This window comes from Gorilla gorilla, chromosome 2 (genome assembly GCF_029281585.2).
Source record: "Gorilla gorilla gorilla isolate KB3781 chromosome 2, NHGRI_mGorGor1-v2.1_pri, whole genome shotgun sequence".
NCBI classification, from domain to species: domain Eukaryota; kingdom Metazoa; phylum Chordata; class Mammalia; order Primates; family Hominidae; genus Gorilla; species Gorilla gorilla.
Window position 1 is genome coordinate 19,819,467 of NC_086017.1, and position 24,630 is coordinate 19,844,096.

The 24,630-nt window shown below is 46.4% G+C and overlaps 1 protein-coding gene and 1 pseudogene across 1 annotated transcript; both read right to left on the reverse strand.

The window, feature by feature from the left end:
• Positions 1 to 12,940: 12,940 nt before the first annotated feature.
• LOC109026094 (cytochrome c-like) lies at positions 12,941 to 13,275 on the reverse strand (annotated as a pseudogene).
• A 4,146-nt stretch (positions 13,276 to 17,421) lies between these two features.
• LOC109026274 (uncharacterized) lies at positions 17,422 to 23,022 on the reverse strand. The gene is made up of 2 exons (XM_055382920.2): positions 22,452 to 23,022; positions 17,422 to 21,675 (listed from the first exon to the last, which is right to left on the reverse strand). The coding sequence occupies exons 1-2, from the start codon at positions 22,526 to 22,528 to the stop codon at positions 21,396 to 21,398; spliced, it is 357 nt and encodes a 118-aa protein (XP_055238895.1). The 5' UTR covers positions 22,529 to 23,022; the 3' UTR covers positions 17,422 to 21,395.
• Between the last annotated feature and the right edge of the window lie 1,608 nt (positions 23,023 to 24,630).

A 24,630-nucleotide genomic window follows, 5' to 3' on the forward strand; every position in this document is an offset into this window, starting at 1 on the left:
AGTAAAGTTAAAAAGTAAAGGACAAGCAAGGTAAAGAGCTCATGGATAATTGCCACCCTTTTCCTCACATAGGATGTCACAATTTTGTGACATCCCACAGTCAGAGTTGGAGCTTAATACTTACAACTACAAATAATGGTACTATTATGATATTTACATCTAGTATTATATCGTTTTTCAAATTACATATATGTATGTGAGTATGTATGTGTTTATATGTTTTCTTAGCCATTCAGATCAATCCCAGACAGACTACAGTGCAAGTTTATTAGCCATCTTATACATGAGGTTGTCATTTACTCCAGGGTACATGGCTACTAAGCAGGAACTCACATCTTGTAAGTTCTTTTCTGGTAGGTAGATGAGTAATATTTTCCTCTCTGCTACTTGTAATTCCTCAGGAAATCAAGAAAGCAGCGGTCAGAACTGTATTATTCTCCTCTTTGATGTAACAAAGTCAGCTATTAGATATGAGAAAACCATTTCAGAAGCCTGGATTAAGGTGAGATCTTTGGAACTTTGATTATCAAGGAGGAAATGAGTGGCAGTTAGTGACAGATGTATAACTGAGGTAGATTGAAATAAAAATCTCAAAACTCATTCAAGTGGAAATGATAGCTGATGGTTGCCATATGGACACATTGGCTCTTAGATGAGATAACAGGGCATGCTGAATAAGGTGAAACGTGTTTTGCTGATGTGTCATAATTTTTTTGTGACTCTCCTGTTTTTTCAGGCAATTGAAAACACTGCCTCAGTATCTGAACACAAGGTAATGTTCGTGTACTATGCATTTTAAGTATTGCAGACTTAAAAGTAATGACATTGGCTAGCTTGCCTTCCCACTTTCTTTCTCCTCCCTCCAGTCACTCTTCTCTCTCTTCCCTAGTTGCTCTAATAAACATTAGCTGTCTGGGGAAGATAATCTGAGGTGGCAACTGGCCAGATAGCCTGCCCCTACTCACTCTGGCTATAAAATAAGCCTACAGTATCCACAAGGGGAAATACTAACAGTGTAAACAAGCACATCAAGGTGCAGTCAAAGAAGCCAGGTCCCCACTGATGAGATGAAGAAAATAACCACCTAAGTCTCAGGTCTCTATATCTGCCTAATTGCCCTTCCTTCCACCCAGCACCACTGTCAAGATAATGGCATTCCATGTGTTACTTTACTTTGCTCATGTAGACCTGACTAGAGTAAATCAGTCTGTCCACCGTCAAGGCAGTGGTACTGGATCTTATGTCTCTATTAATTCTAGAAATACCTTCCATCAAAAAGCCAGATGATTGGCCGGGCGCGGTGGCTCACGCCTGTAATCCCAGCACTTTGGAGGCTGAGGCAGGCGGATCATCTGAGGTCAGGAGTTTGAGACCAGCCTGGCCAATGTAGCGAAACCCTGTCTCTACTAAAAATACAAAAAAAAAATTAGCCTGGCCTGGTGGCACACGCCACTGCACTCCAGCCTGGGCGACAGTGCAAGACTCCATCTCAAAAGATAAAAAGCCAGATGATTGAGTTCCTTAGATGCTGACTGGTTGCCTTTAAAGATTTTTCTTTGGTTGGAATCTGTTTTGTGGGATTTTTGTTAGTCTTGTTATCCAATTTTTGGATGACCATCTTAAAAGCTTTCATGATGATGAATAAAGCAATGAAAAAAATGAATAACTTTGTGGTGAGAAATATCAAAGTACTCCAAACACACTGTTTTTGGTTTTAGATAAACACAAATTTACCACCTTGACTGCCTGCATACCTATTTTTACATATTTGTAATCATTTTATAAATATAAATATAATTTGTATTCTTTTTTCTCAACATTTTTTTCTCCATGTGCTTCTGCTTTGTCTTCATTGTTATCTTTAATGACTGTATTCTGCTCTAATGACTCTAAATTTTGGTGTCCTAAGAAGTGGAGCATTCAGTTAAGAGAAGTAGTAAAATTTGTTTTTTCTTTTTTGTCCTGCTTGCCTTTTTAACTTTTTTTTTTTTTTTTTTCCTGGAAGCATAGACTCAGATTGCCCTGAATACACTCCTACTGTTTTCTCTTTTTTTTTTGAGACAGAGTCTTGCTCTGTCACCCAGGCTGGAGTGCAGTGGTGCAATCTCAGCTCACTGCAAGCTCCGCCTCCTGGGTTCACGCCATTCTCCTACCTCAGCCTCCCTAGTAGCTGGGACTACAGACGCCTGCCACCACGCCCAGCTAATTTTTTGTATTTTTAGTAGAGATGGGGTTTCACCTTGTTAGCCAGGATGGTCTCGATCTCCTGACCTCATGATCCACCTCAGCCTCCCAAAATCCTGGGATTACAGGTGTGAGCCACCGTGCCGGGCCTTTCTCTTTTTTTTTTTTTTTTTTTTAAGAGACTAGGTCTTGCTCTGTCACCGAAGGTGGAGTGCGGTGACAGCATCATAGTTCATTGCAGTCTCAAACACCCGGGTTCAAGCGATCCCCCCACCTCAGTCTTTGGAGTAGCTGGGACTACAGGCAAGCACCACCAGGCCTGGCTAATTCTGTTAGTTAGTTAGTTAGTTAGTTAGTTAGTTAGTTAGTTATTTTGAGAGAGTTTCGCTTTTTTGCCTAGGCTATAGTGAAGTGCCACAATCTCGGTTCACTGCAACCTCTGCCCCCTGGGTTGAAGCAAATCTCCTGCCTCAGCCTCCCTAGTAGCTGGGATTATAGGTGCCTGCCACCATGCCTGGCTAATTTTTGTGTTTTTAGCAGAGATGGGATTTCACCATATTGGCCAGGCTGGTCTCAAACTCCTGACTCAGGTGATCCACCCACCCGCCTCAGCCTCCCAAAGTGCTAGGATTACAGGTGTGAGCCACCACGCCTGGCCAATTCTTTTATTTATTTATTTATTTTTTGAGACGGAGTCTCGCTGTCGCCCAGGCTGTAGTGCAGTGGCACGGTCTCGGCTCACTGCAGGCTCCGCCCCCCGGGGTTCACGCCGTTCTCCTGCCTCAGCCTCCTGAGCAGCTGGGACTGTAGGCGCCCACCACCTCGCCTGGCTAATTTTTTGTATTTTTAGTAGAGACGGGGTTTCACCATGTTAGCCAGGATGGTCTCGATCTCCTGACCTCGTGATCTGCCTGCCTTGGCCTCCCAAAGTGCTGGGATTACAGGCGTGAGCCACTGTGCCCGGCCATTCTTTTATTTTTTATAGAGATGAGGTCTTGCTGTGTTTCCCAGGCTGGTCTCAAATTTTTAGCTTCAAGTGATCCTCCTGCTTGGGCCTCCCAAAGTGCTGGGATTATAGGTGTGAGCCACTGCACCCAGCCCTCATATTTTTCTTTTTTAAACTTAGATAAACAAGCTAATTGTGGAGAAAAATCCACAAGGAATCTACAGATGTAAAAAATACAGTTTTTCTCCACTCTCTTTCCCATTCCTCAGGGGTAATCATCCTTCCAAATTTTTTCTCTTCATATACAAGCTGTAATTGTGTGCAAGTACAGGTATACTCTTATGCATACACATATATATGTTTATATATTGTTTTTACAAAAGCAGAATCTTAACTATGATTATGGGTGGTGGTGGTGGTGTTTAAAGAGACAGGGTCTCACTCTGTCACCAGGCTGGAGTGCAGTGGCACAATCATAGCTCACTGTTGCCTCCACCTCCTGGGCTCAATGATCCTCCCTCCTCAGCCTCCCAAAGCAGTGGGATTATAGGCATGAGCCACCATGCCCAGCCTGATTATCCTTTTGCGGGCTGCTGTTTTTTCCACTTCATATCAGGAATGTCTTTTCCTCTGTCAAAAAATAGAGTATGGCTCAGCAATCCCTAACCTTTTTGGCACCAGGGACTGGTTTCATGGAAGACAGTTTTTCCACAGACCGTCTCGGGGCATGATTTCAGGATGAAACTGTTCAACCTTAGATCATCAGGCACTACTTAGATTCTCATAAGGAACGTGCAGCCTAGATCCTGCGCACGTGCAGTTCACAATAGGGTTCGTGCTCCCGTGAGAATCTAATGCAGCCGCTAATCTGACAGGAGGCGGATCTCAGGTGGTAGTGACCACTCGACCACCCCTCACCTCCTGCTGTGCAGCTTGGTTCCTAGCAGACCACAGACTCCGTGGTCCAGGAGTTGGGGACCCCTAGTCTAGCTTATTCTTTCTTTTTTTTTTTTAATATTTTAATTTAAAAAAATTTTTTTAGACAGAGTCTCGCTGTGTCACCCAGGCTGGAGTGCAGTGGCACGATCTCGGCTCATTGCAACCTCCACCTCCGGGGTTCGAGTCATTGACCTGCCTCAGCCTCCTGAGTAGCTGGGATTGCAGGCAGTTGCCACCACGACTGGCCAATTTTTTTGTGTGTTTTTTAGTAGAAATGGGGTTTCACCGTGTTGGCCAGGCTGGTCTCGAACTCCTAACCTCAGGTGATATGTGTACCTCAGCCTCCCAAAGTACTGGGATTACAGGTGTGAGCCCCCACGCCCAGCCTGGCTTATCCTTTTTGATGACTATAATATTTCAAAAATTAAAATTACTCCATCATAATTTACTGAACCCTTTCCAGATTGATGGGCATTTATAGTCTTTCCAACTTTTCACAAAGTAATTTTCCTAGTAATAGTGAAAATACATACTGGAGTTGGCAAGTGATTGAATCTTTTAATAAATGTGAAGATGTTCAAAGTTACTTCTGTAGTAGTATCACTTTCATGTATATTGGAATGTATTCCTAAGAGATACCAGTGGTTAATAGTTGTGGCACTTTATTTCTTTAAAAAATATTTCTGGGTTTTTTGAAAAGTGTAGATACTACCAGGGGAGTGTGTGGAACAAATGAGCATCATCCATTCTGTGTTTTAATAAGGAAAAGCTGCTGTTTCATTGTAGCAAATGTACTGATTGGTTAACTGTTTTTCTATTATTGCATATTTAGTGACCTGGTGATGCTTTTCATTATCTATAGCACCAATACTCAGACAAAGAAGTACATTAAAGGGTGCTAAGAAATAAGATTCGATCAGGCTGCATTCAAGAACAGCTGCTCCAGAGTACATTCTCTGTTCATTACTTAGTGTCAGAGACTATTGATTTTTAATCTAAAACAGAAAGCTTTACAGGTTTCATGTAAAATTTCATCTTATTTCAGTCCATTGTTCAAACCCATTGAAATTTTTGAATTTTATTTTTGCATTAACATTTTAATTGTCTGTCTCAATGCAGTTTGCAACTATGACAAACTAGCCCTTCGTATCCTATTCTAAGTAGCTTATGAAAACCTTGAGGGGAATAGGACCAGCCTGTAGAAACTAGTAGAAACGTAAATATGAACCTATTTGAACTGTCACTCTTTGGCCATTCAAAACTGGATTTTAGGTGATAATTCCTCTGGAAATGTAAATTATTCAAACTGGAATTTATAAACTGGGAATAATGTTTTGCTGGCTGAACGTTCAGTATATTAACAGTATAGAACTTAGAAAACTGGAGGGGCCAGTAGTTTGGGGTTTGGGTTAGGAGCTAATGAGAATACCTCATTGGATCTTACATTTTATGTTTAGGAATAGATTTAATGTTTGTCTTATTTCATCTAGCAGTTCTTTTCTGTGTTTATTTCTGCCAGTTATATGTGTTTTGGGCTGTAATTTTCTAGACACGGAAACCATATGTAATTTTTCATTGCATTTTCCCCAATAAAGCATTATACCCAGCTTACTACTAAATGTAAGATTTTTAAAAATTATGGTATCAATAAGGAAGCTATGTTTATTAACTGGTTATTTACTCTGGGTCCATTAATGTCTATATATATTGCATTATTGGTAGAGCATGATCACTTCTTTTAAAAAAGTCAGTTTAGTTAGCATTGAACCTTATAGACCAACTTCAAATTATAACCAAGGTGGAACATCCCTGGGGGGTCGTGTGATTGCGTGAGGAAACTGGGATTTAGAAGGTCTGGCCTCCAATCCCAAATTGAGCAGATAGGAATGTACTATTAGGCTTATAACTTAAATTCTTTGAGCTTAACAGTCAATTATTATCCAAATGTGGACTCCCACTGATGCTGAGAGAAAACTCAGAATGGTGAAGGATTATTCTGTGTAAAACAAAGATTAAGATTTCTTAAGTTAAAATGAGAGTTGGGGAAGAGAAGTCTGATCTGACATTCCAAAAGATAAGCAACTCTTAGGTTGGGTACTAACTGTTTCCTACAGCTTCTTTTCTCTCTCTACTCTTCCCCACTCAAGGTTCTTAAGGATATGTGTTCATCCGTTCTGTTGCTGGCTCAGAGTTTGCTTCACTCTCTAGACTAGGGTATAATTTCATTTGGCAGTCTCCTATACAAATAATGTGTTTACGTTTTTTGACACATACTGCCAGCAGGTATGTTGAAATACTTATTTTGGCAAGGAGGGAACAGAGGAAGGAAGAATCATCTAATGCTTATTTTTTGTTGGTTGGAACTTACTGAAGGGAAAGTAGCTCTGAACTGGGTCTCAGGAAAGCTCAATTTTACTCCCAGCCTTGATGAAATGAAGAGACTTGACTGGTGGATCTAACTCCGTGTTCTGAACTCTAAAATTCTCTTGTCTGAAATTAAGATACAGATCTGGTCTATTTCAAAACATGAGACACTTTTTTTTTTTTTCAAGACAGAGTTTCGTTCTTGTTGCCCAGGCTGGAGTACAGTGGCGCAATCTTGGCTCACTGCAGCCTTCGCCTCCCGGATTCAAGCAGTTTTCCTGTCTCAGCCTCCTGAGTGGCTGGGATTACAGGTGCATGCCACTATGCCCAGCTAATTTTTTGTATTTTTAGTAGAGACGGGGTTTCACCATGTTGGCCATCCTGGTCTCGAACTCCTGAGCTCAGGTGATCCACCTGCCTCGCCCTCCCAAAGTGCTGCAATTATAGGCGTGAGCCACCGTGCCTGGCCGAGACACATTTTAATAGCATATATCCAGAGAGAGAGGACTGTATTTGTGGAAAATGTTTATGAAAGCAAGTAAAGCACAGTGTCTTATTTTGTATTTGTACATATATTCTTCCTATTATTAGCAATGTTAAAACGCATCTGAATGGAACTTTTAAAATGAAGATTTGTAAAAAAAATTGTAAACATTTAAAATAGAGCAGTAGTTGCAGCTGACATGAGGTAGCTGTTGTAATTGAGAATTCTGTTATGACTTATGGAGTGATGGTATAAAGGGAGAATGGCATCTAAGACATTTCTGGACCCTCTTAATGTCTTAGAGACACTGTCTTGATCCATGTTTGCTTGGAAACATGCAAGTCTAGCCTGTACTATATGAAGAAAACCTTTAAAGCTTTTAGCTCCTTGAGTGCCATCATTTTGAGGAATTTCAACTGATCTTGTACAACCTCAACTTAAAGGGTAAAATTTAACCCATATGGGAAAAAGAAAGAGGAAAACTATGCCAAGGAGCAAAATCAGGAGGGCTTAGGTAGTGCTCACTGATAAAATATGGGAAATAGGTCAAGATGGGATGGTAAAGTTACACTGGCATATTCCTAAATCTCCTGAAGCCAAGATTAATGAAAACTAGATAATAGGTGATGGGATTGGGTTGATTGTGATTTTAACAAAGTAGAGATTGGAGAGGCCTCGGTGGTGAATCCCCTTAGAATGGCCATCCAGTGGCAAACAGAATGAAGCCAGCAGCCACATCCAGGTAAGAAACAATATGTTGGGAAAGATTCTGTTTTTTGAGACGGAGTCTAGCTCTGTCACCTAGACTGGAGTGCAGTTGGCGCTGTCTCAGTTCAGCGCAACCTCTGCCTCCCGGGTTCTAGCAATTCTCCTGCCTCCCCCTTCCAAGTAGCTGGGACTACAGGCACGTGTCACCACAACCGGCTGATTTTTGTATTTTTAGTATTTTGTGTTTTTAAACCTCTTTACTTGAAATTTGCTGGGAAAAAAAAAAGCAAATGATAGATTTGCTGTGTAAAATAGTGGAAATGGAGTACATAGCCATAGTTCCAGCATTTTTTTATTCTTACCACAAACATTAAGTGCCTATTCTATGCCAGGCACTGATATATTAGATCCTCTGCCCTCAAAAAACTTTGTCTATTAGGGTAGAGATGGGTCTGTGATCAGCTAACCATGAAACTGTTCAGTTTCTGAGTGCAGTGGGGACACAGAATTGCCTTGTTTCCTAAGAAACATCTCCATCTAATGTGAACTTCACGTGGGCTTGCTTTTGTTTGTGGACACCATTCACTGAAAAAGCCAGGCTGTAATCCCAGCACTTTGGGAGGCTAAGGCAGGCGAATCACATGTGCCCAGGAGTTTGAGACCAGCCTGGGCACCATGGTGAAACCCCGTCTCTACAAAAACATACAAAAATTAGCCAGGTGTGGTGGCACACACCTGTAATCCTAGCTACTCAGGAGGCTGAGGTGGGAGGATCCATTGAACCCAGGGAGTTGAGGCTATGGTGAGCCATGATTGTGCCACTGCTCTCCAGCCTGGGCAACAGAGTGAGACTCTATCTCAAAAATAGATACATAAATAAAAATAAAACAAAAAGAAGAGATTAGATTGGAATCATAACTTGTAACTCATTTGTATCTTTAGTGCTACCTTATGGCAGTAATTCATACTGGACTGTGACTTTGAACAACTAGTGTCTTTTTTATCTTCCCCCCTGCCCTTTCTTGGATCCCCAGTCAACACATTTTTTTAATTAAAAAAAATTTTAGACTAGGTAATATACATGTGTCAAAATTCAAAACATATAGAAGAGTATCCAGTGAAAAATAACTCACTTCTTCTCAGTCCTCTAGGCACCTGGTTTGTCTCCCACAGGGACAATCACTTTATAACCTTCTGAGATGTTCTGAGAATTTACAAATTTGTATTTACCTGTAGTTTCCTTTCCCCTCTTGTTCTATATCATACCTTTTGCATTTAGCAGTTTATTTTGGAGATTGCCTTAAATCAGTAATATAAAGTTACTTCATTATTTTATTTTTGAATTTTGATATAATGTAAAATATACCATTTAAATGTTTTTAAGGGTACAATTTAGTAGCATTAAGTATATTCATAATGTTATACAACCATTACCACTATCCATTTCTAGAACTTCTGGTCATCCAAAACAAACTTTGTACCCATTAGGCAATAATTTGCCATCTTCCTCTCCCCACCCCCTAATAATCACTAATCACATTCTGTCTATGAATTTGTTCATTCTAGATGCCTCATATAAATGGAATCATAACAATATGTATCCTTGTGTCTTGCTTATTTCACTTAGCATATTATTTTCTTTTCTTTTTTTTTTTTTTTTTTTGTTAGTAGAGACGGGGTTTCACCATGTTAGCCAGGATGGTCTCGATCTCCTGACCTCGTGATCTACCCACCTCGCCCTCCCAAAGACCTGGGATTACAGGCGTGTGCCGCCGCGCCCGGCCAGCATAATATTTTCAAGGTTCATGTATGTTGTAGCATGCATCAGAACTTTATTCCCTACTACAGCTTTAGTAATTCCATTCTTTGTTTTTGTTGTTTTGTTTTGTTTTGTTGAGACGGAGTCTCACTCTGTCACTCAGGCTGGAGCGCAGTGGCACGATCTCAGCTTACCGCAACCACTTCCTCCTGGGTTCAAGCAATTCTCTTGCCTCAGCCTCCTGAGTAGCTGTGATTACAGGCGTGCACCACCACACCCAGCTAATTTTTGTATTTTTAGTCGAGTTGGGGTTTCATCATGTTGGCCAGGCTGGTCTCGAACTGCTGACCTCAGGTAATCCACCCTCCTCAGCCTCCCAAAGTGCTAGGACTACAGGCGTGAGCCACTGCGCCCGGCCCCCATTCTTTGTTTATACCACATTTTGTTTATCCATTCATCCATTGATGGACACTTGAGTTGTTTCCACCTTTTGGCCATTTGATTGATGTTGCTATGAGTATTGGTTTACAAATATTTGTTTGAGTCCCTGTTTTCAGTTCTTTTTTTTTTTTTTTTTTGAGACGGAGTCTGGCTCTGTCGCCCAGGCTGGAGTGCAGTGGCGCAATCTCAGCTCACTGCAAGCTCCGCCTCCCGGGTTCACGCCATTCTCCTGCCTCAGCCTCCCGAGTAGCTGGGACTACAGGCACCCGCCACTACGCCCGGCTAATTTTTTGTATTTTTAGTAGAGACGGGGTTTCACCATGTTAGCCAGGATGGTCTCGATCTCCTGACCTCGTGATCCGCCCGCCTCGGCCTCCCAAAGTGGTGGGATTACAGGCGTGAGCCACTGCGCCCGGCCTGTTTTCAGTTCTTTAGGGTTTATAAGAGTGGAATTGCTGGATCATGTGATGAACATATGTTTACCATTTTGAGGAACCACCACCGCTTTCCATAGCAGCTGCATAATTTTACATTCCTACCACCAATGCACGTGGTCTCCAATTTCTCCATATTCTTGCCAACATTTATTTTCCATTCTTAAAAAATGTTTTATGGCCGGGCGCAGTGGCTCACACCTGTAATCCCAGGACTTTGGGAGGCCGAGGCGGGCAGATCACGAGGTCAGGAGATTGAGACCATCCTGGCTAACATGGTGAAACCCCGTCTCTACTAAAAATACAAAAAATTAGCTAGGTGTGGTTGTGGGCACCTGTAGTACCAGCTACTTGGGAGGCTGAGGCAGGAGAATGGCATGAACCCGGGAGGCAGAGCTTGCAGTGAGCCGAGATTGCGCCACTGCACTCCAGCCTGGGCGACAGAGTGAGACTCCGTCTCAAATAGTAATAATAATAATAATTTTGCTTTTAATGAATTAATAATTTAATTTTTTTTTTAATGTATAGGATCTTGCTCTGTCACCCAGGCTGCAGTGTAGGGGCGTGATCATAGTTCACTGCAGCCTGAAACTCCTGGGCTCAAGCAGTCTTCCCTCCTCAGCCTCTTGAGTACCTGGGTCTACAGGTACCTGCCACCTCTCCTGGCCCTATTTTTTAATTATAATTATCCTGTTGAGTACGGAGTGATACCTCATTGTGGTTTGATTTGCATTTCCGTAATGACTAATGATGTTAAGCATCTTTTCACATACTTCTTGGCCATTTCTATATTTTTGTAGAAATGTCTATTCAAGTCCTTTACCCATTTTTGTTTGTTTTGTTTTGTTTCAGAGATGAGGTCTCACTCTGTCACACAAGTTGGAGTGCAGTGGTATGATCCTGGCTCACTGTAACCTCCACTTCCGAGGCTCAAGTGATCCTCTCATGTCAGCCTCCTGAGTAGCTGGGACCACAGGTGCGCACCACGGTGCCCCGCTAATTTTTTGCAATTTTGGTAGACATAAGGTTTCGTCATGTTACCCAGACTGGTCTCGAACTTTTGAGCTTAGGAGATCTAACCACCTCTGCCTCTGAAAGTGCTGGTGTTACAGGCACGAGCCACTGTGCTCAGCCCTTTGCCCATTTTTAAATTGGATTTTTGTCATTGTTGAGGTATAGGAGTTATTTATATATTCTGGATATTAATCCCTTATCAGACATATGATTTGCAAACATGTTCTCCCATTCTATGGGTTTTCACTCCCTTGATAGTGTCCTTTGATGTACAAAAGTATTTAGTTTCAATAAAGTCAAATTTATCTTTTTTTTTTTTTGGAGATGGAGTCTAGCTCTGTCACCAGGCTGGAGTGCAGTGGTATGATCTCGACTCTCTGCAATCTCCACCTTGCGGGTTCAGACAATTCTCCTGCCTCAGCCTCCCGTGTAGCTGGGACTATGGGCCTGTGCCACAACGCCCAGCTAATTTTTGTATTTTTAGTAGAGACGGGTTTTCACATGTTGGCCAGGATGGTCTTGATTTCTTGACCTCGTGATCTGCCTACCTCAGCCTTCCAAAGTGCTGTGATTACAGGCATGAGCCACCGCATCTGGCCTTATTTTTTATGTTATTTTATTATTATTTTTTTGATCTGTGATTTTCTTAATTAAGTCATATGATCACACATAGTTTTAAAGTGTGTATTCTAATCATTTTAAGTTGGCAAAAGCACCATTCCCAATCACAAATACGCAGCAGTTTTATGTTTTTGAATGGCTCTTTAAAGACAATCCTGAATCATAACTTAGTTTGAGTTAGAGTGTAAAGAATTCAAGAGTGAAGTTTAACTTGTTACTGTTTTGAAAGCATGTGACCTTATGGATCATGTATAAAATGTGAGAAGTGTTAAATAATCTTAAACTAGACATTGCTACCTTATTTTCCTTCAATCCTTGCCTTTAAGAGGCAAATGAACACCAAACACAGTTGAATCTTGCTTGGTTCTAAGACAGTGAGGAAATTTCCCCAGTATTTAAATATATTCACATAACCAGTTAAATAAATCTAAATATAAAACCAATCTCCATTAAGTTTTTGTTGGTTGTTGTTGTTTTTATTTTTTGGGGTTTTTTTTTTTGAGACGGAGTCTTGCTTAGTCATTCTGGCTGGAGTGCAGTGGCACGATCTTGGTTCACTGCAATGCACCTCTGCCTTCCGGGTTCAAGCAGTTCTGTCTCAGCCTCCCGAGTAGCTGGGATTACAGGTGCCCACCACCACGCCTGGCTAATTTTTGTATTTTTAGTAGAGACGGGGGTTTCAGCACGTTGGCCAGGCTGGTCTCGAACTCCTGAACTCAAGTGAACCACCCGCCTTGGCCTCCCAAAGTGCTGGGATTACAGGCATGAGCTACTGCGCCTGGCCTCTATTAAGTTTTAAGATGGCACTCACCATCTTTGTGAGAAGTTGAACATTACTAACAAAGTCTAATCATATCTTTAGAAGGGGTAAACAGTGATACCATGTTCTGAATTAGAATTACTATTAAAATTCAAAAACTGAACATTTAACCACAAGCCAGTCTTAGTTTTAAATCACAACTGCCCAACAAAATATTCTGTCATTTATGATCTGATATCTGGTGTATGAGATCTATTAAAGTATGGTACACATAAAACAGTCATGAGACATTTGTTTTGTAATATTATTACTCATTAGTAGCTTTTTTAAGATAAGCTATCAAGCCTGCCCTTTCTGCGTTCTTCTTAATGCCGGCAAAGATCATTTTTCTTCCATACCCTTGGGATTCTCCAAATACTCCACCAGTGTATCCTCTCCCCAGGTGATGCCTTTGTTCTTATTGGTGTCTGTGTAAGAGAATCCAACAGCCTGACCTGTCTTCCGCCCGAAGAGACCATGGAGATTAGGCCTAGTCTTGTGCTTGCCTCCCTTTTCCACGGTGTGGCACTGGGCACACTTCTGAACAAAAATCTTGCTTTTCTCAACATCACCCGTATTTAATTATCTTTTTAGTCGCTGGGGCCACGAAGGTTGCCACTCCAAAGCCGGACAACCCACTCTTTACTTTTTTTGTTGTTATTGCTTGTCCTTTTGGTTGTCATGCTTAAGATACCATTGCCGAATCCAAGGTCATGAAGGTTTTCTTTTATTTTCTTAAATTTAGGTCTTTGACCCACTTTGAGTTAATTTTTGTGTATAGTGTATTTTAAGGATTTAGCTTCATTGTTTTGCATATGGATATCCAGTTTTTCCAGTTCCATTTGTTGAAAAGATGGTCCTTTCACCATTGAAATTATTTTGGCACCCTTGTCAAAAATCAATTTGTCGGCCGGGCACGGTGGCTCACGCCTGTATTCCCAGCACTTTGGGGGGCCGAGGTGGGCGGATCACGAGGTCAGGAGATCGAGTCCATCCTGGCTAACACAGTGAAATCCCGTCTCTACTAAAAATTAAAAAAAAAAAAAAATTAGCCGGGTGTGGTGGTGGGCGCCTGTAGTCCCAGCTACTCAGGAGTCTGAGGCAGGAGAATGGCGTGAACCTGGGAGGTGGAGCTTGCAGTGAGCTGAGATTGTGCCACTGCACTCCAGCCTGGATGACAGAGCAAGACTCCATCTCAAAAAAAAAAAAAAAAAAAAAAAAAACAATTTGTCACGTATATGAAGGCTTATCTTTGAACTCTGTATTCAGTTTCATTGGTCTATATGTCTGTCCTTCTGCCAGTACCACACTGTTTTGACTACTGTAGCTTTGTATTAGTATTGAAATCAGAGCTGGGTGCCGTGGGTCACGCCTGTAATCCCAGCACTATGAGAGACCGAGGCGGGCAGATCATGAGTTCAGGAGACTGAGACTATCCTGGCTAACACGATGAAACCCCATCTCTACTAAAAATACAAAAAGAGTTAGCCAGGCGTGGTGGCGGGTGCCTGTAGTCCCGGCTACTCAGGAGGCTGAGGCAGGAGAATTGCGTGAACCCAGGAGGTGGAGCTTGCAGTGAGCCGAGATCACGCCACTGCACTCCAGCCTGGGTGACAGAGTAAGACTCCATCTTGAAAAAATACATATATATATATTGAAATCAGGAAGTGTGAGCCCTCCAACTTTGTTCTTTTTCAAGGTGTTGGCAATTTGGGGTCCCTTGAAATTCCATGTGGATTTTGGTATGGATCTTTCTATTTCTGCAAACTATGTTGTGGGACTTTGATAAGGATTGCATTGAATTACTTTGAATGGTATTGTCACATTAAGAATATTGAGTGTCTTCCAATCCATGAAGACAATAGCTCTTTCCATTTAATTATGTCTTTAATTTTTTTCAGCAGTTTCTTATTTTATTTTATTTTATTTTGAGACAGTGTCTGGCTCTCTAACCCAGGCTAGAGTACAGTGACACAATCTTGGCTCACTGCAGCCTTGACCTTCCAGGCTCAGGTGATCCTCCCACCTCAGCCTTCTGAGTAGCTGGGACCACAGGCATGCACTGCGGCTGGCTAATTTTTGTATTTTCTATAGAGATGAGGTTTTGCCATGTTACCCAGGCTGGTCTTGAACTCCTGGGATCAAGCAATCCACCCGCCTCAGCCTCCCAAAGTGTTAGGATGACAGGCATGAGCCACCGCGCCAAGCCTTGCCTTTATGCTTAAATACATAAAGACCCTGTGGCCTCCCCCTCCACCCAGAGCAACAGCAGCAGTGGTGAAGACCCAGAAACATCCCTGGCTCAACAAGCCCCTGAGCATCACCCTGTTATTTATTTAGTAACAGAGTATGCAAGAGGAGGAGACCTGCACAACTGGATACACCCAGAAATGTCCCTGGCTCAACAAGCCTTCCAGCATGACCCTGTGTCTTCCCCCTCCACGCAGAGCACCAGCAACAGTGGTGCAGACCCAGAAACCTCCCTGGCTCAACAAGGCCCCCAGGGTGACCCCATGGCCTTCCCCTCCACCCAGAGCACCTGTAGCAGTGGTGGAGTCCCAGAAACGTCCCTGGCTCAACAAGCCTTCCAGTATCAGCCTGTGGCCTTCTTGTTTGTTTTTGGTTTTTTTGAGACGGAATTTCGCTCTTGTTGCTCAGGCTGTGTGCAATGATGCGATCTTGGCTCACCACAACCTCCGCCTCCTGGGTTCAAGCGATTCTCCTGCCTCAGCCTCCTGAGTAGCTGGGATTACAAGCACATGCCACCATGCCCGGCTAATTTTGTATTTTCAGTGGAGATGAGGTTTCTTCGTGTTGGTCAGGCTGGTCTCAAACTCCTGACCTCAGGTGATCCACCCACCTCGGCCTCCCAGCATGCTGGGATTACAGGCATGAGCCACTGTGCCCGGCCTACCTGTGGCCTTCTTCCTCACCCAGAGCACCAGTAGCAGTGGCAGAGACCCAGAAATTGCTCTGACACAGCTGCAGCCATCCCAGGAGGCCAGTGTCATTCAAGCTGGGCAGCCTGAGGCTGTGATGTCAGACTCGTCAAAAAGAAGCCCTGGAACTCTTCCTGGGCCGGGGCTACCAATGCCCCACCATGGATGTTTGGAGCCTCGGTGTAACATTTCATCACACGGTGGCCGGGGTTCTGCCATTCTGCTCACGCAGCGTTAGGGTCCTCATGGCAGAAATTAAAAATGGAAGCTATTTTTCCCCAGTCTACTTTTCCCAAGGTCTTAAAAGTCTCAGTAAAAAACTATTAACAGTAGACCCCGGGAAGCAGACCACACAAAGTTATGAGGGACCCGTGGGTGAACAGTGGCCAGAAGTTGCCTCTGACCACGAATGAAAAACATCCTGGGCTGCGCGCGGTGGCTCACACCTGTAATCCCAGCACTTTGGGAGGCTGAGGTGGGCGGATCACAAGGTCAGGAGATCGAGACCATCCTGGCTAACACCATGAAACCCCGTCTCTACTAAAAATACAAAACAGCCGGATGTGGTGGCGGGCGCCTGTAGTCCCAGCTACTTGGGAGTCTGAGGCAGGAGAATGGCATGAACCCAGGAGGCAGAGCTTGCAGTGAGCCAAGCCATTGCATTCCAGCCTGGGTGACAGAGTGAGGCTCTGCCTCAAAAAAAAAAAAAAAAAGAAAGAAAGAAAAACATCCTGGAACGTCCGAACCCCAAAACAACCCAGCTCTTGGTGGCCATGGGATTGCAGGCTGAGAACATCTCCGTGGCAATCAACAAAAAATCAATTATCCCGTGGCCACCAACCTTATTTTGGAACAAACAAAATGAAAGAAGCTGTCCACTATCAGACCACAGACCCTTCTTCCTGGGGTTCCCAATTTTTTTCCTCTATCCATGGTAAAGTTTCCACCACTGCCCTTCTGCTGAAGCGGGCTCATAGCATTCAGCAGAATAGCCCCTAACTGGCCAGTGCACTTGCTGGCCTACAGAGGAAGCCAGAGAGCTTTAATCAAGTCCCCCAGCACGACCCTTTGGCTTCCCCCTCTACCCAGACCACCAGCAGCAGTAGTGGAGACCCACAAATGTCCCTGGCTCAACAGGCCCCCCAGCATGACCCTGTGGCTTCCCGCTCCACCCAGAGCACCAGCAGCAGTGGTTCAGACCCAGAAACCTCCCTGGCTCAACAAGCGCCCCAGCATGACCCTGTGGCCTCCCCCTCCACGCAGAACACCAGCAGTAGTGCTGGTGATCCAGAAATGTCCCAGGCTCAACAAGCCCCCCAGCATGACCCTGTGGCCTACCCCTCCACCCAGGGCACCAGCAGCAGTGGTGGAGACCCAGAAACGTCCCTGGCTCAACAAGCCTTCCAGTATCAGCCTGTGGCCTTCTTCTCCACCCAGAGCACCAGCGGCAGTGGTGGAGACCCAGAAACGTCCCAGGCTCAACAAGCCGCCCAGCATGACCCTGTGGCCTACCCCTGTACCCAGAGCAACAGCAGCAGTGGTGCAGACCCAGAAACCTCTGGCCCACTACCTCCCCAGCAACACCCTGTGGCCTTCTCCACCAAGAGCACCAGTACCAGTGGCAGAGACCCAGAAATGTCCCCGACACAGCAACAACCATCCCAGGAAGCCAGTGTCATTCAAGCTGGGCAGCCCAAGGCTTTGACTTCAGCCTTGCCAATAAGAAGGCTGTGACTGCCGCGGGGCTGCCAGGAGATGCACTTCCATTGTATTAAAATGTTTTTGCCTGTGTCCACCGCCGAAAAGGAGGAATAAGATGACCCCAACATAGTTGCACGGCTGAAGACAAAAATCAAGTTGGTGGGGTCAATATTGTTAGCATAGTCACTACACTTAGAGTAGTTTTATAGTCAGTGTAAACAGGTGGCACCATGCAGCAGGGATCAGCCTCCACCACACCTGACCAGGAGCTCCAGAACTGTAAAATCCTGGACACCACTGGCCGTGGCACGTTCAGTGAGGTCCAGGATCACATGCTGATTGGGACCCAAATGGCCATCAAAATCATCCCCAAGGCTGGCTCCCTTGGCATCACTCTCCAGAGAGAGATAAGTATTTTAAAGTCACTTTGCCACTTCAATATTGTACAGTTGTATCAAATGATTGACACCCCTGACACCAGTTATTCATTTAGTAACGGAGTATGCAAGAGGAGGACACCCACGCAACCGATACACCACCATGGCCTCACGAGGGAGGAGAAGGCCTAGACCATGTTCAGGCAGATTCTGTCGGCCATGCAGTAGTGCCATAGCAAATTGCGCAGAGACCTGAACCCAGAAAACATCATCCTTGATGAGGACGGTAATGTTAAGATCGCAGACTTCGGCTTTGGTACCACATTCCATGATGGGCAGAAGCTGACAGCCCTTTGTGGCACTTACCCCTACATGGCCCCAGAACTTTTCCTAGGCCAGGGCTACCAATGCGCCACCGTGGATATTCAGAGCCTCAGAGTAATTTTATACCACATGGTGGCCGGGGTTCTGCCCTTCTGCTCATGCAGCATTAGGGTCCTCTCAGCAAAAATTTAAAGTGGAAGCTATTTTTCCCCAGACTACTTTTCCTGAGGTCTTAAAAGCCTCATTAAAAAACTATTAACAGTAGACCCCAGGGAGCAGACCACACTAGAAGAAGTTATGAGGGACCCGTGGGTGAACAGTGGTCAGGAGTTGCCTCTGACAACATGAAGAACAAATCCTGGACCACCTGAATCCCAAAACAACCCAGCTTTTGGTGGCCATGGGATTCCAGGCTGAGAACCTATCTGTGGCAATCAAACAAAAATTATTCAGTTATCCCATGGCCACCTACCTTGTTTTGGAACAAACAAAACAGAAGAAGTGGTCCACTATCAGACCACAGACCCTTCCTCCTGGGGTTCCCACTTGTCGTCTCTACATTGAAGTTTCCACCTTCCCTCTTTTACTGAAGCGGGCTCATAGCATTCAGCAGAAGACTGTGGGTGCCAAGTCTGGGCAGGGCCTTTGCCCTTGGGAGTCCTGTTTTAGACCCAGCTCCACCACGTGGCCCCGGCCTCTTCTCTGCCCTGTCTGTGCTTGCAGCCATGGTGCCCAGTCTGGCCCCACCAGGAGACACCAGAACGACCGTCCATGTGTCTACTCCTTGGCGCCTTCCCCGCACGGTGGGCAGATGGGCAGGGAGGGGTGGGAATCTGTGTAACCGTGGAAGGGAACGGCCCTCAGACCCAGAGGGTTTGGAGCCTGGGGTATTGTCACTGACAGTGGCCTTAGCCTAGCTAGCACAGTTAGTGCTATGCATCACAGCATAGCTTTTAGAGGTAGGATGTGGAGTCAGTATAGTTGGGAGGCACGATGGAGCAGGGATCACCCTCCACCTCACTTGACAAGGAGATACAAAACTATCAGTTCATAGACACCATCTGACAGGGAACTGGCTCAGCATAGGCCAACTGGGACCCAGGTTGCCATCTTGAAGGCTTTCCATCACTCAAATATCATTCAGCTCTTCCAGGTGGTGCGGGAGTAAACCAGAGGAGGAGAGTTGCACCACCAGATATACCACCATGGCCACATCGAGGAGGAAGAGGAGGCCCCGACCATGTTCAGGCAGATTCTGTCAGCCCTGCAGTACTGCCACTTTAAAAAAAAAAAAAATCACACATCCAGACCTAAAGCCACAAAACATCCTATTCAAAGAATGGGGCAACATACATTGTGGACTTCAGCTTCAGTACAACATTCAGAGCGGGGCAGATGCTGACAGCTTTTTGTAGCATGTACCCCTATGTGGCCCCAGAACACTCCTTGGGCCAGGCGTGCCAGTGACCCGCCAGGGACATACAAAGCCTCAGTGTCATACTGTATTTCAGGAATACAGTAGGTAGAAGGGCCAGGACTTTGCCCTTTTACTCAGGGAAGCCTCCAAACTTCAAGAAAAAATTCTCACAGGAAGATACCATGCCCCACCACTTCTTGCCCTTCAACTTGACTCATTAAAAAATTACTAATGCTGAACGCCAGGAAGTGTCCTTCACTGTAACTGATGAAAAATCCATGGGTGAAAAGTAGCCAAAAGATGCCACTGATACCATACGAAGAGCCACTCCTGGACCACCCCAAACAATCCAGCTCATGGTGGCCATGGGATTTCAGGCCAAGAACATCTCTGTGGCAATCGTAGAAAGAAAATTCAACTATCCCATGGCCACCTACCTCATTTTAGAGCACACAAAACGAGAGGAAGTGCTCCACCATCAGAAAACTGTCCCTTCCTCCCGGGGTTCCCACCTCTCCTTCCCCATCCACTGAACTTTCCACCTTCCCTCTCTCACCGATGCAGGCTCATAGGGAGCCAGCTTTTAACATTCAGCCTCCCGAGGAAAGCCAGATGTCAGGGCAGAAGACCGCCATTCTTGCCAGTACACCTGCCAGCCTACAGAGGAAGCCAGATCGGGGAAGCCAGGAAGTTTTAGTGAAGCCCCCAGCATGACCCTATTGTCTCCCCTTCCACCCAGAGCACCAGCAACAGTGGTGAAGTCTTAGAAACGTCCCTGATACACCAAAAACCATCCCAGGAAGCCAGCATCGTCCAAGCTGAGAAGCCTGAGGCTGTGACGTCAGCCTGCTCGGCAAGAAGCTGGGACTGCCACAGGGTTGCCAGGAGATAGATGCCTTTGCATACTATTAAAATATTTTTGCCTGTCTCCACCAAAGAAAAGGAGGAATAAGATCGCCCCAACATAGTTGCATGGCTGAAGACAAAAATCAAGTCGTTGGGGTGGTCAAGCCACAATTCCTGCATTTTACATTTCTTCTGTATTGTATTGCTTCAATTGGCAAATCATGCTTGTATTCATTCATGGGGTACAATGTGGAATGAGGAAATCCCACTACTTAGCATCTCCAGTACCTCAGAGAGACCAATTCAACGTGAGGTCCCAGAAGTGTTGATCTAAACAAGTTGACCCCATAGAAGTAGCAAGTAGATCGATGGTGACCAGGGGTCAGAGAGCGGCAGAGGGAGGGAAGGGGGGGGTGGTTGTCAGTTAAAGGACCAAAGTCTCAGGGAGGAGGAAGAGGTTTTGACATCTAGTGCACAGCAGAGTGACCAGAGTCAATGAGAATGTGTTGCATTTTGCAAAACACCTGAGAGAATCCATGTCAAATGTCTCCCTGCATTTAGATTGGAGAGGATGAAGGCCCTGAGGTCCAAGAACACTGAAACCTGACAGTGGATGCCAATGGCTGTGGGGAGGAGCCGGGCGAGACGCCCAGGTTGTCGTCTGCCCAGCAACGTGGGAGCCTGCAGCACTTTCCTGCAAAGCTCTATTTTATCTTTTTAAATAAAAATGGTTACTGATAAATGACCGGTTCTTGCAAGTCTTGTAGTAACATTAGGTGGCAAATGGGTCACAGACACTCTGCTGCTTTGCACCCTCTTTGCACAGAATGCGGGCTGTGCACACCCTAGTTTAGGTGGCATGCAGTCAAGGATTCCTGTCAGTTACTCAGAAAAACTGCAAGAAAAAGCGACCTCAGAGAAGTATCAGGGTGACCCCACCCACAGCAAATCATTATTAGTGGCTCTGAAGGGCTGAGGCTCTGAGCAGGTGCAGGGTAGAGTCCCACACATTGTTCATGGCTTCCCCACACTCACACTACCTGGTGAACATTTTCAGAAGGACCAGCAGCCCCTTCAGGTCCCGTCTGCCTGTGTTAATCATGCTGAGAGGTCCCCAGGAGGATCCTGAAGCCCTGGGAACCAGACTGTGCTGGGGTCAGTAGCGGGGTGTGGTCCCCAAAGCGCCTTAGGGGGCCACTTGTTCTGCTGGGCTCCTGGCTGTCTAGTGTAGCATTGGCCTTTTTGCTTCGATGGTTTCCCCTTTTGATAACAGTGGCATGAAGCGCTCCCCCTCAGAGGCCTGACGTAGGAGTGCTTCTGGGTGAGGCAGGCATGCTGGGTGTCAGGGGAGGGTTGATGGCAAGACACAGCAGCAGCCCTGAGGGATGGAGGGGGTGGTGGGAATGGGGGCTTTCATAAGGTAGGTTCCAGCTTCCCAGGAACCCGGTTTGTCCGTGTCTGGCAGTGAATCTGTGGGTGCAGATGCCCATCAGCACCCATCAAGGAGCTTCCTTGTGGGTTCCTAAGGAGCTTGAGGTAGGTCCAGAAGGCCCCACCCTTGTGCATGGCCGGCATCTCAGTGTGGCAACCTTGAACACTCGGTTACCCTACCCACTACTGATGGTGGCCAGGGTCAGTCCTGGAGTTCCCCCAGTCAGATAAGATTCTCCTTCCCCAATAAAGAACAGGACCAGGAAGCAAGAAGCAGGCTCAGGAGAGGGTGGGAGAGTTACGGGGCTCCTTGTCTCCCCAGTGAGCTGCTGTCCTTTAAATCCACATTGGGGATGAAGGTCCCTCAGGTGTCAATACTGGATGTCCCTCCACCCAATGCCAGTTTGTACCCCCAGAAAGAGGGCCCCTGTGGGTTCTGCTTGAGCTCCCCAAGGGCCCATCAGTCTGTCCCTCCATCTTGCTGCTGTGCCCCCTCTGGAAGTGCTGTCCTGTGAGAGGGCACCTTCCCCAGGCGTGGCTTTTACTATCACTGGACAAGGCCAGAATTCTTTCTGGCTGTGACCTGTGGTAGAGCTTGACATCTCCTCTTCAGAAGCCAGGGCTTCCAGCCCATAGAGCTGGGCTGGGTCAAGGGACTATAGGGAAGGGGCTCCAGGCACCAGGGCAAAAACCCACAAACAAAAGCTCCTTTCAAGTGTCTACCTGGGCCGGCATGCAGGCCGGGCAACCTTGGCTTGTTCATCTCGCTTTGCTGCCAGCAGCCTCCATATGGCAGACATTCTTCTCCTGGGGGGCTGACAGCCATGGAGGGTGGGGAGCAGGCCTAAGCAGGGCGGGTTCCCGAAAGACAGCCCAGAGAACAGGGTCAGATAGTGGGGGGTGGGTTCAGCTCCACTGTCCAGGTGAGGAAACTGAGGCTGAAGAGAGATCAAGTAGCCTCCCCAGTGAAATCTGGCCAGGAACAGATGGCAAACATTTGCTGTTTAACCGGTCCCAGGCTGCCCCGCACCCACTTCCCAGTACTCTGCTTTGTCCCCATTCTCAGGTTCTGAAGTCATCCTGTTTTACACCTGTCACCCCTACTGGAACAGGGACCTTGCCTCCCTGACAGCCACACATCTCTGGCACCCAGGAGGCCCTCAATCAATATTTGTGCAATCAGTGAGACCCTGGGATTCAAGCCCGAGGTGTGTCTGCAGAGCATTGGAAATGCAGCCCTGAGTCCGTCCCCAAGGTCGCCTGATAGAGCAGGCCTGGGGACCGGCAGGGGAAGCGGATGCCTACCATGACTCTCGGGAAGACTGGTAGGACTGTCACTAAGCTTATTTGCCTGTCCAGTCTTGGGGATCCTGAGCTCCCTACTGGGCAAGCTCGTAGGGGTTCGGCTCCGCTTACGGGTCTCTGGCTCTGCCTCCCAGTCCCGGCTCCGACTCAGCCCAGCCTGGGCGGGGCCGTTGGCCGTTGGGAGCCACGCCCCCCCCCGCTGCGTCACTGCCGCCTGGCCCCGCCCCCGTCTCCATGACCGCTGGACCAGATGTCAGCAGCTGCTCCAGAGCCTGGTGCATATATATCTTCTATATACTTGCTAGTATCTGTCCCCTTTCCCCCCAGACCTCCTCCTGTGCAACACGGAATGATGAAAATCTAGACACAGGAATCTCACTCCCGGCCTAGCCAGGACTCAGGTTTTGTGAAGGGGTATGAGGCGGGAGGAAAAGCAAACCCCACCAAACCAACACCTAGTCTAGAGCCTGATCAAAGTGCCACTCAAAGCACGATTCCTCCCTTTACTTTCCTATAACCCGAGAATTCTTCCTGAAAAAGGTGGCCCCTGAGAACTATCTAAAAGCATCACGGGGTGAAGGGGCAAGGGTCCTGAGAGCTGGTCTTGCCATCCCTGGTTCCAGTTTTCTTGAAGCTGAGCTCCAGAGAAGAGGCGGGGCCCGTGGGGCGTTTGGATTACACTCCGAGTTCAATTCACAGTCCAACAATCCTGCCCTCAGAGGCTCCCTTCATCTGTCCACTTGGCAAAGGAAGGGGCGGGTCAGCCCATGCCCCCTGTCTGGCTGCAGACGACAACCATCAGAAGAATGTCTGTGTAGCCGGGGCCCCAGAACCATGTCTGCGTGGAAAGGGCCCAAGAACCTGGAGCCCTTTCGGTTCAAGAAGAGCGTGAGGGACCCAGCCCCCTTCTGAAACCTATACCGCATTCTGGCCTGTGCCCTAGAAGGTTGTGAAGGCCTCTAAGTGGGTCCTCCTGCTTCCCCATCTTCTAAGGCTCAGGCCTTTTTCAGAGCCTCCGTGGGTCCCACCCCTGCACCCATCACATGGTGTCTGGTCCCTGCCTGCCTGGCTCACACCCCCCGCCTTCACCTACTGCCCTATTTTTATCCCTGGGACACCCCTCTGGACCCTGCTCTTCCCTATTCTAAAAGACTTTCGGCCGGGCGCGGTGGCTCACGCCTGTAATCCCAGCACTTTGGGAGGCCGAGGCAGGTGGATCACAAGGTCAGGAGATCGAGACCATCCCGGCTAACACGGTGAAACCCCGTCTCTACTAAAAATACAAAAAAATTAGCTGGGCGTGGTGGCGGGCTCCTGTAGTCCGAGCTACTCCGGAGGCTGAGGCGGAGCTTGCAGTGAGCCGAGATCGCGCCACTGCACTCCATCCTGGGCAACAGAGCGAGACTAGTCTCAAAAAAAAACAAACTTTCACAGGTCTTGATCATCCCTTTTGTCAATCTAGTTAATGTCACCTCCTCAGAGAAGCCCTCCCTGAGCACCCCATCTGCAGTAGGTCACCCCCATCTTCCACCATCACTTTTCCTGGTGTTTCCGTCATAGCCCCCACCTCTATGGGGAGTTTTCTGCACTGATAGAC